General features: G+C 53.6%; 1 protein-coding gene across 1 annotated transcript in view; it reads right to left on the reverse strand.

Annotated features, from left to right (window-relative positions):
- The window catches only part of cntnap2a (contactin associated protein 2a), a 383,710-nt gene that overhangs the window by 102,958 nt on the left and 259,512 nt on the right, over positions 1–21,240 (reverse strand). The window contains exons 11-12 of the mRNA XM_065007055.1: positions 2,168–2,330; positions 185–291 (exon numbers count right to left, since the gene is read on the reverse strand). Coding sequence (XP_064863127.1) covers positions 185–291; positions 2,168–2,330 — 270 coding nt within the window. The remainder of the gene's footprint in view (positions 1–184; positions 292–2,167; positions 2,331–21,240) is intronic.

Consider the following 21,240-nt stretch of genomic DNA (forward strand, 5'->3'; position numbering starts at 1 on the left):
TCACACACACACACACACACACACACACACACACACACACACACACACACACACACACACACACACACACACACACACACACACACACACACACACACACACAATCACACACGTACACACACACACACACACACGCACACACGCACACACACATTCATTCACACACAGACACACAGACACTCACAAGTGTGGCAGGTGGCTCCAGTGTATCCGGTTCCGTCGCATGTGCAGCTAAACCTGTCCCAGGTCTGTTTACACCTGCCTCCATGCTCACAATGGTTAGGCATACACCTAGAGAGAAAGGTGGAAAGGGGGAGGGAGGATGGGGGAGAGAGGTGGGATAGGGAAAGAGAGAGATGGAGAGAGAAAAATAAATATTCACTCAGCATTTTTTTGGTATTCACCATAGACTATTTCCTATGCCATTATACGTTTCCCTCAAAAACATTGATATTAATTTATTTCCAACAGAAACATGTTTTGATGTGTGAGCTGAATGAAATGTCCCCAGGCTTCAGTCAAAAGTGTTACTGCCCCAGGGTTAGCTTTCACAAACATCCTCCAGACATACACTGGCCTTCTGTATCAGAATGTAAATTCCTGCTTGTAAATCCAGGGAGGACAAAACAGAAGCTTGCCACTTGAAAAGAAAGCAAAGTGATCAAACCCCCTCCAACGCTGTTCACTCAGATGAAAAGGGGCTTTATAACACTTAGAGGAAGTCGGCTAGAAAAGACAGTGAAGTATTGCAGCTATTGGAGCCTCTGAAACATTCTCCGTACCTTGGGGTATCCAAGCGGAAAAATAGCATTCCCGCTATGGATAAAGACAAGACTATCAGTGCTCTCAACTCACAATCGCATTACGAAACTGGTGTTAAATCAAGGCTGGATAATTCCCTACTCAGTACAGACACACACACGTGTATGTGCATGTGTATGTGCATGTGTATGTGTGAGAGAGAGGAACGTGTGGGTGACAGGGAAAGAGGGAGAGATTGAAGGAGAGTAAGAGAGAACAGAAGGGGTGGAAGACAGACAGACAGACAGACAGACAGACAGACAGACAGACAGACAGACAGACAGACAGACAGACAGACAGACAGACAGACAGAGAGAGAACAGAAGGGGTGGAAGACAGACAGACAGACAGACAGACAGACAGACAGACAGAACAGAAGGGGTGGCAGACAGACAGACAGACAGACAGACAGACAGACAGACAGACAGACAGACAGACAGACAGACAGACAGACAGACAGACAGAGAGAGAGAGAACAGAAGGGGTGGAAGACAGACAGACAGACAGACAGACAGACAGACAGACAGACAGACAGACAGACAGAACAGAACAGAACAGAAGGGGTGGCAGACAGACAGACAGAGAGAGAGAGAGAGAGAGAGAGAGAGAGAAAGCTTAGCCTTTTCAATCTGTTCTAAAGCAGACCAATTCTGCAGCTGTAAGAATAGAGTGCTTTTACCATGGTGAGGAGGTGGAGGGACCTTGGAACAAAGGAGACATGAAAGCAAGAATTAAACATCTAAATCAAGACAATCCCTGTTCTGAATCGTCCCGAAGCCAAGCTCTTCTTTGTACAGCAAGGAAAGCATCGGTTTGTGTTTGTACAATGACCGACACTGATCTCTGTGTGTGCTGTATGTTGTGCTGAACATGTTTAGGTAAACAATGAGAAATAAAGGATGCTTTTCCATGTCTTTTTGTATCTCAGTGCAAATACGGCAGTGATGCTTCTGTAACCAGTGGTCTCCACAACCCAACTGCAAATGTTAACCTTAAAAAAAAATGTAAGGAACGACACCAACCTCTCCAAAGTCAGATATTGTAGATACTATTGGTGCGTTCATTCTATCAATTCAATAAATGTATGCAATTAACAAAAACGGTTGTCAAAGTTTAATGTAACAGCTTCAGCATCACAGAGATGCATTGATCCGAGAGAGAGATTTCATATTTATATGACTGAGAAAATGCGGGCCACCTGCAATCAGAAGTACAATACAATGTATTCGTCTGGAGAAATATTAATAAATATATATATATCTCTAGTGACCATCAGCTCTCTGACCTCATTATTAGTTCAAACATCAAACATTTGAAAAGTAAACGTACACACCAAAGATCTTATGTGTTTGTTTGGGTCTCTTACCTGTCTATAATGGCACACATGTCTAAGCTGACGTTCTCAAATGCTCCCACAATGCCTTTCTCCACGGCATGCATATCAGCCGGCTGATCGTCCAATAGAATTGCCTGCATGCAGCCCTGAAACGACTTCTGGGTGGGTGGGGCTAAGGTAGGCAGGAAGTACCCTGAGAGAGAGAAAGAGGCGAGAGAGAGAGAGGAGAGGGGAAAGAGAAAGAGAGGGGATAGAAAGAGAGGGTGAGCGTGTGGGGTTGAGAGAGAGAGGAGAGGCGATGGGGGAGAAAGAGAGCGAGAGGGAGCAGAGGGGGAGAAAGGGAGAGCTATAAAACACAGAGGACATCTCCATCATTAAAGTGTAACAGTCTGTCAGACATGATGTCAATCAACCTCATGGCCATCGCACTACATGACTTACTATTGAGGCAAACCTGTCTAGGTGTGTGTGTGTGTGTGTGTGTGTGTGTGTGTTTTCAGCACTCATTTTGTGTATGGGATTTCTTCCAAAAGCTTCTCAAGTCACCACCACCATCTGTCTCAACTGTCTCCATCCCTGCCTCCTACTGCCTACCAAAGAAAGAAAGAAAGAGAGAAAGAAAGAGAGAGAGAGAGAGCGACAGAGAGAGACAGAGAGAGAAAAGAATGACACAGAAAAAGAAAGAAAGAGAGAGAGAATACATAAAGAGAAAGCTAGAAGGAATATATAGAAAGAAAGTTAGAAAGGAAGGGAGAGGGGCAGTCTCATTGGTACTGGTTCTGGTTCTACATTCCCAGTGGGCTCCATCAGCCTGGAATCAGATTCCCCGCTGACATGCAGCAGCATCAGACCAGACATCCAGGACCAGAGTAGAGTCCCATCCAAACATTCACCCCCCAGGACCAGAGGAGAGTCCCATCCAAACATCCACCCCCCAGGACCAGAGTAGAGTCCCATCCTAACATTCACCCCCCAGGACCAGAGTAGAGTCCCATCCTAACATTCATCCCCCCCAGGACCAGAGTAGAGTCCCATCCTAACATTCACCCCCCAGGACCAGAGTAGAGTCCCATCCTAATATTCACCCCCAGGACCAGAGTAGAGTCCCATCCTAACATTCACCCCCAGGACCAGAGTAGTCCCATCCTAACATTCATCCCCCCAGGACCAGAGCGGAGTCCCATCCTAACATTCACCCCCAGGACCAGAGTAGTCCCATCCTAACATTCATCCCCCCAGGACCAGAGTAGAGTCCCATCCTAACATTCACCCCCAAGAACAGAGTAGTCCCATCCTAACACTCAGAGTAGAGTCCATCCCCCCCCAGGACCAGAGTAGAGTCCCATCCTAACATTCACCCCACAGGACCAGAGTAGTCCCATCCGAACATTCATCCCCCAGGACCAGAGTAGATTCCCATCCTAACATTCACCCCCAGGACCAGAGTAGAGCACCATCCTAACATTCACCCCCAGGACCAGAGTAGAGTCCTATCCTAACATTCACCCCCAGGACCAGAGCAGAGTCCCATCCAAACATTCACCCCCCAGGACCAGAGTAGTCCCATCCTAACATTCATCCCCCAGGACCAGAGTAGAGTCCTATCCTAACATTCACCCCCAGGACCAGAGTAGAGTCCCATCCGAACATTCACCCCCAGGACCAGAGTAGATTCCCATCCTAACATTCACCCCCGCCCCCAGGACCAGAGTAGAGTACCATCCTAACATTCACCCCCAGGACCAGAGTAGAGTCCTATCCTAACATTCATCCCCCAGGACCAGAGTAGAGTCCAATCCTAACATTCATCCCCCCTGGACCAGAGTAGATTCCCATCCTAACATTCACCCCCAGGACCAGAGTAGAGTCCCATCCTAACATTCACCCCCAGGACCAGAGTAGAGTCCTATCCTAACATTCACCCCCAGGACCAGAGCAGAGTCCCATTCTAAAATCCACCCCCAGGACCCCGCAGGACCAGAGCAGAGTCCCATCCTAACATTCACCCCCAGGACCAGAGTAGAGTCCTATCCTAACATTCACCCCCAGGACCAGAGCAGAGTCCCATCCGAACATTCACCCCCAGGACCAGAGCAGAGTCCCATCCTAACATTCATTCCCCCTGGACCAGAGTAGAGTCCCATCCTAACATTCACCCCCCAGGACCAGAGGAGTCCCATCCTAACATCCACCCCTCAGGACCAGAGTAGAGTCCCATCCTAACATTCACCCCCAGGACCAGAGTAGTCCCATCCGAACATTCATCCCCCCCAGGACCAGAGTAGTACCATCCTAACATTCACCCCCCTCCAGGACCAGGGTAGAGTCCCATCCTAACATTCACCCCCCAGGACCAGAGTAGTCCCATCCGAACATTCATCCCCCCCAGGACCAGAGTAGAGTCCAATCCTAACATTCACCCCCAGGACCAGAGTAGAGTCCCATCCTAACATTCACCCCCAGGACCAGAGTAGAGTCCCATCCTAACATTCACCCCCAGGACCAGAGTAGTCCCATCTTAACATTAATCCCCCCAGGACCAGAGTAGAGTCCTATCCTAACATTCACCCCCCAGGACCAGAGTAGAGCACCATCCTAAGATTCACCCCCAGGAACAGAGTAGAGTCCTATCCTAACATTCACTCCCCAGAACCAGAGCAGAGTCCCATCCGAACATTCACCCCCCAGGACCAGAGTAGTCCCATCCTAACATTCATCCCCCCCAGGACCAGAGTACAGTCCTATCCTAACATTCACCCCCCAGGACCAGAGCAGAGTCCCATCCGAACATTCACCCCCCAGGACCAGAGTAGTCCCATCCTAACATTCATACCCCCCAGGACCAGAGTAGAGTCCCATCCTAACATTCACCCCCCAGGACCAGAGTAGTCCCATCCGAACATTCATCCCCCCCAGGACCAGAGTAGAGTCCATTCCTAACATTCATCCCCCCTGGACCAGAGTAGATTCCCATCCTAACATTCACCCCCCAGGACCAGAGTAGAGTCCCATCCTAACATTCACCCCCCAGGACCAGAGTAGAGTCCTATCCTAAGATTCACCCCCCAGGACCAGAGCAGAGTCCCATTCTAAAATCCAGCCCCCAGGACCACGCAGGACCAGAGCAGAGTCCCATCCTAACATTCACCCCCAGGACCAGAGCAGAGTCCCATCCGAACATTCACCCCCCAGGACCAGAGCAGAGTCCCATCCTAACATTCACCTCCCAGGACCAGAGTAGAGTCCCATCCTAACATTCATCCCCCCAAGGACCAGAGTAGAGTCCCATCCTAACATTCACCCCCCAGGACCAGAGGAGTCCAATCCTAACATCCACCCCTCAGGACCAGAGTAGAGTCCCATCCTAACATTCATCCCCCAGGACCAGAGTAGAGTCCCATCCTAACATTCACCCCCCGGGACCAGAGTAGAGTCCCATCCTAACATTCACCCCCCGGGACCAGAGTAGAGTCCCATCCTAACATTCACCCCCCAGGACCAGAGTAGTCCCATCCTAACATCCACCCCACAGGACCAGAGCAGAGTCCCATCCTAACATCCACCCCACAGGACCAGAGCAGAGTCCCATCCTAACATTCATCCCCCCCCAGGACCAGAGTAGAGTCCCATCCTAACATTCACCCCCCAGGACCAGAGGAGTCCCATCCTAACATCCACCCCTCAGGACCAGAGTAGAGTCCCATCCTAACATTCACCCCCCAGGACCAGAGCAGAGCCCCATCCTAACATTCACCCCCCAGGACCAGAGGAGTCCCATCCTAACATCCACCCCTCAGGACCAGAGCAGAGTCCCATCCTAACATTCACCCACCCCCCAGGACCAGAGTAGAGTCCCATCCAAACATTCACCCCCCAGGACCAGAGTAGAGTCCTAACATTCATACCCCCAGGACCAGAGTAGAGTCCCATCCTAACATTCACCCCCAGGACCAGAGTAGTCCCATCCGAACATTCATCCCCCCAGGACCAGAGTAGAGTCCCATTCCTAACATTCATCCCCCTGGACCAGAGTAGAGTCCCATCCTAACATTCACCCCCAGGACCAGAGTAGAGTCCCATCCTAACATTCACCCCCAGGACCAGAGTAGAGTCCTATCCTAAGATTCACCCCCAGGACCAGAGCAGAGTCCCATTCTAAAATCACCCCCCAGGACCACGCAGGACCAGAGCAGAGTCCCATCCTAACATTCACCCCCAGGACCAGAGGAGTCCCATCCTAACATCCACCCCTCAGGACCAGAGTAGATCCCATCCTAACATTCACCCCCAGGACCAGAGTAGTCCCATCCTAACATTCATCCCCCCCCAGGACCAGAGTAGTAGTCCCATCCTAACATTCATCCCCCCAGGACCAGAGTAGAGTCCCATCCTAACATTCACCCCCAGGACCAGAGTAGTCCCATCCGAACATTCATCCCCCCAGGACCAGAGTAGAGTCCCATCCTAACATTCACCCCCAGGACCAGAGGAGTCCCATCTAACATCCACCCCTCAGGACCAGAGTAGAGTCCCATCCTAACATTCACCCCCAGGACCAGAGTAGTCCCATCCGAACATTCATCCCCCCAGGACCAGAGTAGTACCATCCTAACATTCACCCCCCCAGGACCAGGGTAGAGTCCCATCCTAACATTCACCCCCAGGACCAGAGTAGTCCCATCCGAACATTCACCCCCAGGACCAGAGTAGAGTCCAATCCTAACATTCACCCCCCAGGACCAGAGTAGTCCCATCCGAACATTCATCCCCCAGGAGCAGAGTAGAGTCCATTCCTAACATTCATCCCCCTGGACCAGAGTAGATTCCCATCCTAACATTCACCCCCAGGACCAGAGTAGAGTCCCATCCTAACATTCACCCCCAGGACCAGAGTAGAGTCCTATCCTAAGATTCACCCCCAGGACCAGAGCAGAGTCCCATTCTAAAATCCACCACCCAGGACCACGCAGGACCAGAGCAGAGTCCCATCCTAACATTCACCCCCAGGACCAGAGTAGAGTCCCATCCTAACATCCACCCCTCAGGACCAGAGTAGAGTCCCATCCTAACATTCACCCCCAGGACCAGAGTAGTCCCATCCTAACATTCATCCCCCCAGGACCAGAGTAGTCCCATCCTAACATTCACCCCCCCAGGACCAGGGTAGAGTCCCATCCTAACATTCACCCCCAGGACCAGAGTAGTCCCATCCTAACATTCACCCCCCAGGACCAGAGTAGAGTCCCATCCTAACATTCACCCCCAGGACCAGAGGAGTCCCATCTAACATCCACCCCTCAGGACCAGAGTAGAGTCCCATCCTAACATTCACCCCCAGGACCAGAGTAGTCTCATCCGAACATTCATCCCCCCAGGACCAGAGTAGTCCCATCCTAACATTCACCCCCCCAGGACCAGGTAGAGTCCCATCCTAACATTCACCCCCAGGACCAGAGTAGTCCCATCATTCATCCCCCAGGACCAGAGTAGAGTCCCATCCTAACATTCACCCCCAGGACCAGAGTAGAGTCCCATCCTAACATTCACCCCCAGGACCAGAGTAGAGTCCCATCCTAACATTCACCCCCAGGACCAGAGTAGTCCCATCCTAACATTCACCCCCCCAGGACCAGAGTAGAGTCCTATCCTAACATTCACCCCCAGGACCAGAGTAGAGCACCATCCTAAGATTCACCCCCAGGAACAGAGTAGAGTCCCATCCTAACATTCACTCCCCAGAACCAGAGCAGAGTCCCATCCGAACATTCACCCCCAGGACCAGAGTAGTCCCATCCTAACATTCATCCCCCCAGGACCAGAGTACAGTCCTATCCTAACATTCACCCCCAGGACCAGAGCAGAGTCCCATCCTAACATTCACCCCCAGGACCAGAGTAGTCCCATCCTAACATTCCCCCCAGGACCAGAGTAGAGTCCCATCCTAACATTCACCCCCAGGACCAGAGTAGTCCCATCCTAACATTCATCCCCCCCAGGACCAGAGTAGAGTCCATTCTAACATTCATCCCCCTGGACCAGAGTAGAGTCCCATCCTAACATTCACCCCCAGGACCAGAGTAGAGTCCCATCCTAACATTCACCCCCCAGGACCAGAGTAGAGTCCCATCCTAAGATTCACCCCCAGGACCAGAGCAGAGTCCCATTCTAAAATCCAGCCCCCAGGACCACGCAGGACCAGAGCAGAGTCCCATCCTAACATTCACCCCCAGGACCAGAGCAGAGTCCCATCCGAACATTCACCCCCAGGACCAGAGCAGAGTCCCATCCTAACATTCACCCCCAGGACCAGAGTAGAGTCCCATCCTAACATTCATCCCCCAAGGACCAGAGTAGAGTCCCATCCTAACATTCACCCCCAGGAACAGAGGAGTCCAATCCTAACATCCACCCCTCAGGACCAGAGTAGAGTCCCATCCTAACATTCATCCCCCAGGACCAGAGTAGAGTCCCATCCTAACATTCACCCCCGGGACCAGAGTAGAGTCCCATCCTAACATTCACCCCCAGGACCAGAGTAGAGTCCCATCCTAACATTCACCCCCAGGACCAGAGTAGTCCCATCCTAACATCCACCCCACAGGACCAGAGCAGAGTCCCATCCTAACATCCACCCCCAGGACCAGAGCAGAGTCCCATCCTAACATTCACCCCCAGGACCAGAGTAGAGTCCCATCCTAACATTCACCCCCAGGACCAGAGGAGTCCCATCCTAACATCCACCCCTCAGGACCAGAGTAGAGTCCCATCCTAACATTCACCCCCAGGACCAGAGAGAGTCCCATCCTAACATTCATCCCCCAGGACCAGAGCAGAGTCCCATCCTAACATTCACCCCCAGGACCAGAGCAGAGTCCCATCCTAACATTCACCCCCAGGACCAGAGCAGAGTCCCATCCTAACATTCACCCCCAGGACCAGAGTAGAGTCCCATCCTAACATTCCACCCCCAGGACCAGAGTAGAGTCCCATCCTAACATTCACCCCCCAGGACCAGAGTAGTCCCATCCTAACATTCATCCCCCCAGGACCAGAGTAGAGTCCCATCCTAACATTCACCCCCAGGACCAGAGTAGAGTCCCATCCTAAGATTCACCCCCAGGACCAGAGCAGAGTCCCATTCTAAAATCCACCCCCAGGACCCCAGGACCAGAGCAGAGTCCCATCCTAACATTCACCCCCAGGACCAGAGGAGTCCCATCCTAACATCCACCCCCAGGACCAGAGTAGAGTCCCATCCTAACATTCACCCCCAGGACCAGAGTAGTCCCATCCTAACATTCACCCCCCAGGACCAGAGTAGTACCATCCTAACATTCACCCCCTCCAGGACCAGGGTAGAGTCCCATCCTAACATTCACCCCCAGGACCAGAGTAGTCCCATCTAACATTCATCCCCCAGGACCAGAGTAGAGTCCCATCCTAACATTCACCCCCAGGACCAGAGTAGAGTCCCATCCTAACATTCACCCCCAGGACCAGAGTAGAGTCCCATCCTAACATTCACCCCCAGGACCAGAGTAGTCCCATCCTAACATTCATCCCCCAGGACCAGAGTAGAGTCCATCCTAACATTCACCCCCAGGACCAGAGTAGAGCACCATCCTAAGATTCACCCCCAGGAACAGAGTAGAGTCCTATCCTAACATTCACTCCCCAGAACCAGAGCAGAGTCCCATCCGAACATTCACCCCCCAGGACCAGAGTAGTCCCATCCTAACATTCATCCCCCAGGACCAGAGTACAGTCCTATCCTAACATTCACCCCCAGGACCAGAGCAGAGTCCCATCCGAACATTCACCCCCAGGACCAGAGTAGTCCCATCCTAACATTCATACCCCCAGGACCAGAGTAGAGTCCCATCCTAACATTCACCCCCAGGACCAGAGTAGTCCCATCCGAACATTCATCCCCCAGGACCAGAGTAGAGTCCATTCCTAACATTCATCCCCCTGGACCAGAGTAGATTCCCATCCTAACATTCACCCCCAGGACCAGAGTAGAGTCCCATCCTAACATTCACCCCCAGGACCAGAGTAGAGTCCTATCCTAAGATTCACCCCCAGGACCAGAGCAGAGTCCCATTCTAAAATCCAGCCCCCAGGACCACGCAGGACCAGAGCAGAGTCCCATCCTAACATTCACCCCCAGGACCAGAGCAGAGTCCCATCCGAACATTCACCCCCAGGACCAGAGCAGAGTCCCATCCTAACATTCACCTCCAGGACCAGGACCAGAGTAGAGTCCCATCCTAACATTCATCCCCCCAAGGACCAGAGTAGAGTCCCATCCTAACATTCACCCCCCAGGACCAGAGGAGTCCAATCCTAACATCCACCCCTCAGGACCAGAGTAGAGTCCCATCCTAACATTCATCCCCCCCAGGACCAGAGTAGAGTCCCATCCTAACATTCACCCCGGGACCAGAGTAGAGTCCCATCCTAACATTCCCCCAGGACCAGAGTAGAGTCCCATCCCTAACTCACCCCCAGGACCAGACAGTCCCATCCTAACATCCACCCCACAGGACCAGAGCAGAGTCCCATCCTAACATCCACCCCACAGGACCAGAGCAGAGTCCCATCCTAACATTCATCCCCCCAGGACCAGAGTAGAGTCCCATCCTAACATTCACCCCCAGGACCAGAGGAGTCCCATCCTAACATCCACCCCCAGGACCAGAGTAGAGTCCCATCCTAACATTCACCCCCAGGACCAGAGCAGAGCCCCATCCTAACATTCACCCCCAGGACCAGAGGAGTCCCATCCTAACATCCACCCCCAGGACCAGAGCAGAGTCCCATCCTAACATTCACCCCCAGGACCAGAGTAGAGTCCCATCCAAACATTCATCCCCCAGGACCAGAGTAGAGTCCCATCCTAACATTCACCCCCAGGACCAGAGTAGAGTCCCATCCTAACATTCACCCCCAGGACCAGAGTAGAGTCCCATCCTAACATTCACCCCCAGGACCAGAGTAGAGTCCCATCCTAAGATTCACCCCCAGGACCAGAGCAGAGTCCCATTCTAAAATTCACCCCCAGACCACGCAGGACCAGAGCAGAGTCCCATCCTAACATTCACCCCCAGGACCAGAGTAGAGTCCCATCCTAACATTCACCCCCAGGACCAGACAAAGTCCCATCCTAACATTCACCCCCCAGGACCAGAGCAGAGTCCCATCCTAACATTCACCCCCAGGACCAGAGTAGAGTCCCATCCTAACATTCATCCCCCAGGACCAGAGTAGAGTCCCATCCTAACATTCACCCCCCAGGACCAGAGGAGTCCCATCCTAACATCCACCCCTCAGGACCAGAGTAGAGTCCCATCCTAACATTCATTCCCCCCAGGACCAGAGTAGAGTCCCATCCTAACATTCACCCCCCAGGACCAGAGTAGAGTCCCATCCTAACATTCACCCCCCAGGACCAGAGTAGAGTCCCATCCTAACATTCACCCCCAGGACCAGAGTAGTCCCATCCTAACATTCACCCCCAGGACCAGAGCAGAGTCCCATCCTAACATTCACCCCCAGGACCAGAGCAGAGTCCCATCCTAACATTCACCCCCAGGACCAGAGTAGAGTCCCATCCTAACATTCACCCCCCAGGACCAGAGTAGAGTCCCATCCTAACATTCACCCCCCAGGACCAGAGTAGAGTCCCATCCTAACATTCACCCCCCAGGACCAGAGTAGAGTCCCATCCTAACATTCACCCCCCAGGACCAGAGTAGAGTCCCATCCTAACATTCACCCCCAGGACCAGAGTAGAGTCCCATCCTAACATTCACCCCCAGGACCAGAGTAGAGTCCCATCCTAACATTCATCCCCCAGGACCAGAGCAGAGTCCCATCCTAACATTCACCCATTCACCCCCAGGACCAGAGTAGAGTCCCATCCTAACATTCACCCCCAGGACCAGAGTAGAGTCCCATCCTAACATTCACCCCCAGGACCAGAGTAGAGTCCCATCCTAACATTCACCCCCCAGGACCAGAGTAGAGTCCCATCCTAACATTCATCCCCCAGGACCAGAGTAGAGTCCATTCCTAACATTCATCCCCCAGGACCAGAGTAGATTCCCATCCTAACATTCACCCCCAGGACCAGAGTAGAGTCCCATCCTAACATTCACCCCCAGGACCAGAGTAGAGTCCCATCCTAACATTCACCCCCAGGACCAGAGCAGAGTCCCATTCTAAAATCCACCCCCCAGGAGTCCCATTCTAACATCACCCACCCCCAGGACCCAGGACCAGAGCAGAGTCCCATCCTAACATTCACCCCCAGGACCAGAGCAGAGTCCCATCCTAACATTCACCCCCAGGACCAGAGCAGAGTCCCATCCTAACATTCACCCCCAGGACCAGAGTAGAGTCCCATCCTAACATTCACCCCCAGGACCAGAGTAGAGTCCCATCCTAACATTCACCCCCAGGACCAGAGTAGAGTCCCATCCTAACATTCAGTCCCCTAACAGGACCAGAGTAGAGTCCCATCCTAACATTCACCCCCAGGACCAGAGTAGAGTCCCATCCTAACATTCACCCCCCAGGACCAGAGTAGAGTCCCATCCTAACATTCACCCCCAGGACCAGAGTAGAGTCCCATCCTAACATTCACCCCCAGGACCAGAGTAGAGTCCCATCCACCCCCAACCATTCACCCCCAGGACCAGTAGAGTCCCATCCTAACATTCACCCCCAGGACCAGAGTAGAGTCCCATCCTAACATTCACCCCCAGGACCAGGAGTCCCCTAACATTCACCCCCCAGGACCAGAGAGTCCCATCCTAACATTCACCCCCCAGGACCAGAGCAGAGTCCCATCCTAACATTCACCCCCAGGACCAGAGCAGAGTCCCATCCTAACATTCACCCCCCAGGACCAGAGCAGAGTCCCATCCTAACATTCACCCCCAGGACCAGAGTAGAGTCCCATCCTAACATTCACCCCCAGGACCAGAGTAGAGTCCCATCCTAACATTCACCCCCCAGGACCAGAGAGTCCCATCCTAACATTCACCCCCAGGACCAGAGTAGAGTCCCATCCTAAGTCCCATTCATTCCCCCCAGGACCAGTAGAGTCCCATCCTAACATTCCCCCCCCAGGACCAGAGTAGAGTCCCATCCATTCACCCCCAGGACCAAGCAGAGTCCCATTCACCCCCAGGACCAGAGTAGAGTCCCATCCTAACATTCACCCCCAGGACCAGAGTAGAGTCCCATCCTAACATTCACCCCCAGGACCAGTAGAGTCCCATCCTAACATCCACCCCACAGGACCAGAGCAGAGTCCCATCCTAACATCCACCCCCAGGACCAGAGCAGAGTCCCATCCTAACATTCACCCCCAGGACCAGAGTAGAGTCCCATCCTAACATTCACCCCCAGGACCAGAGTAGAGTCCCATCCTAACATTCACCCCCCAGGACCAGAGTAGAGTCCCATCCTAACATTCACCCCCAGGACCAGAGTAGAGTCCCATCACCCCCTAACATCCCATCCCCCAGGACCAGAGCAGAGTCCCATCCTAACATTCACCCCCCAGGACCAGAGCAGAGTCCCATCCTAACATTCACCCCCAGGACCAGAGTAGAGTCCCATCCTAACAACAGAGAGTCCCATCCCCCCAGGACCAGAGTAGAGTCCCATCCTAACATTCACCCCCAGGACCAGAGAGAGTCCCATCCTAACATCCACCCCCAGGACCAGAGTAGAGTCCCATCCTAAACATTCACCCCCAGGACCAGAGTAGAGTCCCATCCTAACATTCACCCCCAGGACCAGAGTCCCATCCTAACATTCACCCCCAGGACCAGAGTAGAGTCCCATCCTAACATTCACATTCCCCAGGACCAGAGTAGAGTCCCATCCTAACATTCATCCCCCAGGACCAGAGTAGAGTCCCATCCTAACATTCACCCCCAGGACCAGAGTAGAGTCCCATCCTAACATTCACCCCCCAGGACCAGAGAGAGTCCCATCCTAACATTCACCCCCAGGACCAGAGTAGAGTCCCATCCTAACATTCACCCCCAGGACCAGAGTAGAGTCCCATCCTAACATTCACCCCCAGGACCAGAGCAGAGTCCCATCCTAACATTCACCCCCCAGGACCAGAGTAGTCCCATCCTAACATTCACCCCCAGGACCAGAGCAGAGTCCCATCCTAACATTCACCCCCCAGGACCAGAGTAGAGTCCCATCCTAACATTCACCCCCAGGACCAGAGCAGAGTCCCATCCTAACATTCACCCCCAGGACCAGAGTAGAGTCCCATCCTAACATTCATCACCCCCAGGACCAGAGTAGAGTCCCATCCTAACATTCACCCCCAGGACCAGAGTAGTCCCATCCTAACATTCACCCCCAGGACCAGAGTAGAGTCCCATCCTAACATTCACCCCCAGGACCAGAGTAGAGTCCCATCCTAACATTCACCCCCAGGACCAGAGTAGAGTCCCATCCCCCCAGGACCAGAGTAGAGTCCCATCCTAACATTCACCCCCCAGGACCAGAGTCCCATCCTAACATTCACCCCCAGTCCCATCCTAACATTCACCCCCAGGACCAGAGCAGAGTCCCATCCTAACATTCACCCCTCAGGACCAGAGTAGAGTCCCATCCTAACATTCACCCCCAGGACCAGAGTAGAGTCCCATCCTAACATTCACCCCCAGGACCAGAGTAGAGTCCCATCCTAACATTCACCCCCAGGACCAGAGTAGAGTCCCATCCTAACATTCACCCCCCAGGACCAGAGTAGAGTCCCCTAACATTCACCCCCAGGACCAGAGTAGAGTCCCATCCTAACATTCACCCCCAGGACCAGAGTAGAGTCCCATCCTAACATCCACCCCACAGGACCAGAGCAGAGTCCCATCCTAACATCCACCCCACAGGACCAGAGCAGAGTCCCATCCTAACATTCACCCCCAGGACCAGAGTAGAGTCCCATCCTAACATTCACCCCCAGGACCAGAGTAGAGTCCCATCCTAACATCCACCCCTCAGGACCAGAGTAGAGTCCCATCCTAACATTCACCCCCAGGACCAGAGTAGAGTCCCATCCTAACATTCACCCCCAGGACCAGAGTAGAGTCCCATCCTAACATTCACCCCCAGGACCAGAGTAGAGTCCCATCCTAACATTTCACCCCCAGGACCAGAGAGTCCCATCCTAACATTCACCCCCAGGACCAGAGTAGAGTCCCATCCTAACATTCACCCCCAGGACCAGAGCAGAGTCCCATCCTAACATTCACCCCCAGGACCAGAGCAGAGTCCCATCCTAACATTCACCCCCAGGACCAGAGTAGAGTCCCATCCTAACATTCACCCCCAGGACCAGAGTAGAGTCCCATCCTAACATTCACCCCCCAGGACCAGAGTAGAGTCCCATCCTAACATTCACCCCCCAGGACCAGAGTAGAGTCCCATCCTAACATTCACCCCCCAGGACCAGAGTAGAGTCCCATCCTAACATTCACCCCCAGGACCAGAGTAGAGTCCCATCCTAACATTCACCCCCAGGACCAGAGTAGAGTCCCATCCTAACATTCACCCCCAGGACCAGAGTAGAGTCCCATCCAAACATTCATCCCCCCCAGGACCAGAGTAGAGTCCCATCCTAACATTCACCCCCAGGACCAGAGTAGAGTCCCATCCTAACATTCACCCCCAGGACCAGAGTAGAGTCCCATCCTAACATTCACCCCCCATTCACCCCCCAGGACCACCAGGACCAGAGTAGAGTCCCATCCTAACATTCACCCCCAGGACCAGAGTAGAGTCCCATCCTAACATTCACCCCCCAGGACCAGAGTAGAGTCCCATCCTAACATTCACCCCCAGGACCAGAGCAGAGTCCCATCCTAACATTCACCCCCCAGGACCAGAGCAGAGTCCCATCCTAACATTCACCCCCAGGACCAGAGTAGAGTCCCATCCTAACATTCACCCCCAGGACCAGAGTAGTCCCATCTAACATTCATCCCCCAGGACCAGAGTAGAGTCCCATCCTAAATTCATCCCCCTGGACCAGAGTAGAGTCCCATCCTAACATTCACCCCCAGGACCAGAGTAGAGTCCCATCCTAACATTCACCCCCAGGACCAGAGTAGAGTCCCATCCTAACATTCATCCCCCAGGACCAGAGTAGAGTCCCATCCTAACATTCACCCCCAGGACCAGAGTAGAGTCCCATCCTAACATCACCCCCAGGACCAGAGTAGAGTCCCATCCTAACATTCATCCCCCCAGGACCAGAGTAGAGTCCCATCCTAACATTCACCCCCAGGACCAGAGTAGAGTCCCATCCTAACATTCACCCCCAGGACCAGAGTAGAGTCCCATCCTAACATTCACCCCCAGGACCAGAGCAGAGTCCCATCCTAACATTCACCCCCAGGACCAGAGTAGAGTCCCATCCTAACATTCACCCCCAGGACCAGAGAGTCCCATCCTAACATCCACCCCCAGGACCAGAGTAGAGTCCCATCCTAACATTCACCCCCAGGACCAGAGAGTCCCATCCAACATTCACCCCCAGGACCAGAGGAGTCCCATCCTAACATCCACCCCTCAGGACCAGAGCAGAGTCCCATCCTAACATTCACCCCCAGGACCAGAGTAGAGTCCCATCCTAACATTCACCCCCAGGACCAGAGTAGAGTCCCATCCTAACATTCATTCACCCCCAGGACCAGAGTAGAGTCCCATCCTAACATTCATTCACCCCCCCCAGGACCAGAGTAGTCCCATCCTAACATTCATCCACCCCCCAGGACCAGAGTAGAGTCCATCCTAACATTCACCCCCCCAGGACCAGAGTAGAGTCCCAGTCCCACCCCCCAGAGTAGGTCCCATCCTAACATTCACCCCCCCAGGACCCAGAGTCCCATCCTAACATTCACCCCCAGGACCAGAGTAGAGTCCCATCCTAACATTCACCCCCCCCAGGACCAGAGTAGAGTCCCATCCTAACATTCACCCCCAGGACCAGAGTAGAGTCCCATCCTAACATTCACCCCCAGGACCAGAGTAGAGTCCCATCCTAACATTCACCCCCAGGACCAGAGTAGAGTCCCATCCTAACATTCACCCCCCAGGACCAGAGTAGAGTCCCATCCTAACATTCACCCCCAGGACCAGAGTAGAGTCCCATCCTAACATTCACCCCCAGGACCAGAGTAGAGTCCCATCCTAACATTCACCCCCAGGACCAGAGTAGAGTCCCATCCTAACATTCACCCCCAGGACCAGAGTAGAGTCCCATCCTAGGACAGTTCTAACATTCACCCCCAGGACCAGAGTAGAGTCCCATCCTAACATTCACCCCCAGGACCAGAGTAGAGTCCCATCCTAACATTCACCCCCCAGGACCAGAGCAGAGTCCCATCCTAACATCCACCCCCAGGACCAGAGCAGAGTCCCATCCTAACATTCACCCCCAGGACCAGAGTAGAGTCCCATCCTAACATTCACCCCCAGGACCAGAGGAGTCCCATCCTAACATTCCACCCCCAGGACCAGAGTAGAGTCCCATCCTAACATTCACCCCCAGGACCAGAGTAGAGTCCCATCCTAACATTCACCCCCAGGACAGAGTAGAGTCCCATCCTAACATTCACCCCCAGGACCAGAGCAGAGTCCCATCCTAACATTCACCCCCAGGACCAGAGTAGTCCCATCCTAACATTCATCCCCCAGGACCAGAGTAGAGTCCTCATCCTAACATTCACCCCCAGGACCAGAGTAGAGTCCCATCCTAACATTCACCCCCAGGACCAGTCCATCCACCCCCCAGGACCAGAGTAGAGTCCCATCCTAACATTCACCCCCCAGGACCAGAGTAGAGTCCCATCCTAACATTCATCCCCCAGGACCAGAGTAGAGTCCATCCTAACATTCATCCCCCCAGGACCAGAGTAGATTCCCATCCTAACATTCACCCCCAGGACCAGAGTAGAGTCCCATCCTAACATTCACCCCCAGGACCAGAGTAGAGTCCTATCCTAACATTCACCCCCAGGACCAGAGCAGAGTCCCATTCTAAAATCCAGCCCCCAGGACCACGCAGGACCAGAGCAGAGTCCCCCATTCACCCCCAGGACCAGAGCAGAGTCCCATCCGAACATTCACCCCCAGGACCAGAGCAGAGTCCCATCCTAACATTCACCCCCAGGACCAGAGTAGAGTCCCATCCTAACATTCATCCCCCAAGGACCAGAGTAGAGTCCCATCCTAACATTCACCCCCAGGACCAGAGAGTCCAATCCTAACATCCACCCCTCAGGACCAGAGTAGAGTCCCATCCTAACATTCACCCCCAGGACCAGAGTAGAGTCCCATCCTAACATTCACCCCCAGGACCAGAGTAGAGTCCCATCCTAACATTCACCCCCGGGACCAGAGTAGAGTCCCATCCTAACATTCACCCCCAGGACCAGAGTAGTCCCATCCTAACATTCACCCCCAGGACCAGAGCAGAGTCCCATCCTAACATCCACCCCCAGGACCAGAGCAGAGTCCCATCCTAACATTCATCCCCCCAGGACCAGAGTAGAGTCCCATCCTAACATTCACCCCCAGGACCAGAGAGTCCCATCCTAACATCCACCCCTCAGGACCAGAGTAGAGTCCCATCCTAACATTCACCCCCAGGACCAGAGCAGAGCCCCATCCTAACATTCACCCCCAGGACCAGAGAGAGTCCCATCCTAACATCCACCCCTCAGGACCAGAGCAGAGTCCCATCCTAACATTCACCCACCCCCCAGGACCAGAGTAGAGTCCCATCCAAACATTCACCCCCCAGGACCAGAGTAGAGTCCCATCCTAACATTCATACCCCCAGGACCAGAGTAGAGTCCCATCCTAACATTCACCCCCAGGACCAGAGTAGTCCCATCCTAACATTCATCCCCCCAGGACCAGAGTAGAGTCCATTCCTAACATTCATCCCCCTGGACCAGAGTAGAGTCCCATCCTAACATTCACCCCCAGGACCAGAGTAGAGTCCCATCCTAACATTCACCCCCAGGACCAGAGTAGAGTCCCATCCTAAAGATTCACCCCCAGGACCAGAGCAGAGTCCCATTCTAAAATCCACCCCCAGGACCCCAGGACCAGAGTAGAGTCCCATCCTAACATTCACCCCCAGGACCAGAGTAGAGTCCCATCCTAACATTCACCCCCAGGACCAGAGCAAGTCCCATCCTAACATTCACCCCCCAGGACCAGAGCAGAGTCCCATCCTAACATTCACCCCCAGGACCAGAGTAGAGTCCCATCCTAACATTCATCCCCCCAGGACCAGAGTAGAGTCCCATCCTAACATTCACCCCCAGGACCAGAGAGTCCCATCCTAACATCCACCCCCAGGACCAGAGTAGAGTCCCATCCTAACATTCATTCCCCCAGGACCAGAGTAGAGTCCCATCCTAACATTCACCCCCAGGACCAGAGTAGAGTCCCATCCTAACATTCACCCCCAGGACCAGAGCAGAGTCCCATCCTAACATCCCCCAGGACCAGAGTAGAGTCCCATCCTAACATTCATCCCCCAGGACCAGAGTAGAGTCCCATCCTAACATTCACCCCCAGGACCAGAGAGAGTCCCATCCTAACATCCACCCCTCAGGACCAGAGTAGAGTCCCATCCTAACATTCATCCCCCAGGACCAGAGTAGAGTCCCATCCTAACATTCACCCCCAGGACCAGAGTAGAGTCCCATCCTAACATTCACCCCCAGGACCAGAGTAGAGTCCCATCCTAACATTCACCCCCAGGACCAGAGTAGTCCCATCCTAACATCCACCCCACAGGACCAGAGCAGTCCCATCCTAACATCCACCCCCAGGACCAGAGCAGAGTCCCATCCTAACATTCATCCCCCCCAGGACCAGAGTAGAGTCCCATCCTAACATTCACCCCCAGGACCAGAGTAGAGTCCCATCCTAACATTCACCCCCAGGACCAGAGTAGAGTCCCATCCTAACATTCACCCCCAGGACCAGAGCAGAGCCCCATCCTAACATTCACCCCCAGGACCAGAGGAGTCCCATCCTAACATCCACCCCCAGGACCAGAGCAGAGTCCCATCCTAACATTCACCCACCCCCAGGACCAGAGTAGAGTCCCATCCAAACATTCACCCCCCAGGACCAGAGTAGAGTCCCATCCTAACATTCACCCCCAGGACCAGAGTAGAGTCCCATCCTAACATTCACCCCCAGGACCAGAGTAGTCCCATCCTAACATTCATCCCCCCAGGACCAGAGTAGAGTCCATCCTAACATTCATCCCCCAGGACCAGAGTAGAGTCCCATCCTAACATTCACCCCCAGGACCAGAGTAGAGTCCCATCCTAACATTCACCCCCAGGACCAGAGTAGAGTCCCATCCTAACATTCACCCCCAGGACCAGAGCAGAGTCCCATCTAACATAAGTCCCATCTAACATTCACCCCCCAGGACCAGAGTAGAGTCCCATCCTAACATTCACCCCCCAGGACCAGAACAAGTCCCATCCTAACATTCACCCCCCAGGACCAGAGCAGAGTCCCATCCTAACATTCACCCCCAGGACCAGAGTAGAGTCCCATCCTAACATTCATCCCCCAGGACCAGAGTAGAGTCCCATCCTAACATTCACCCCCAGGACCAGAGCAGAGTCCCATCCTAACATCCACCCCTCAGGACCAGAGTAGAGTCCCATCACCCCTAACATCCCACCCCCAGGACCAGAGTAGAGTCCCATCCTAACATTCACCCCCAGGACCAGAGTAGAGTCCCATCCTAACATTCACCCCCAGGACCAGAGTAGAGTCCCATCCTAACATTCACCCCCCAGGACCAGAGTAGAGTCCCATCCTAACATTCCACCCCCAGGACCAGAGTAGAGTCCCATCCTAACATTCACCCCCAGGACCAGAGTAGAGTCCCATCTAACATTCACCCCCAGGACCAGAGTAGAGTCCCATCCTAACATCCACCCCCAGGACCAGAGCAGAGTCCCATCCTAACATTCACCCCCCAGGACCAGAGTAGAGTCCCATCCTAACATTCACCC

The sequence above is a fragment of the Oncorhynchus nerka genome, linkage group LG22, assembly GCF_034236695.1.
Source record: "Oncorhynchus nerka isolate Pitt River linkage group LG22, Oner_Uvic_2.0, whole genome shotgun sequence".
NCBI classification, from domain to species: Eukaryota; Metazoa; Chordata; class Actinopteri; order Salmoniformes; family Salmonidae; genus Oncorhynchus; species Oncorhynchus nerka.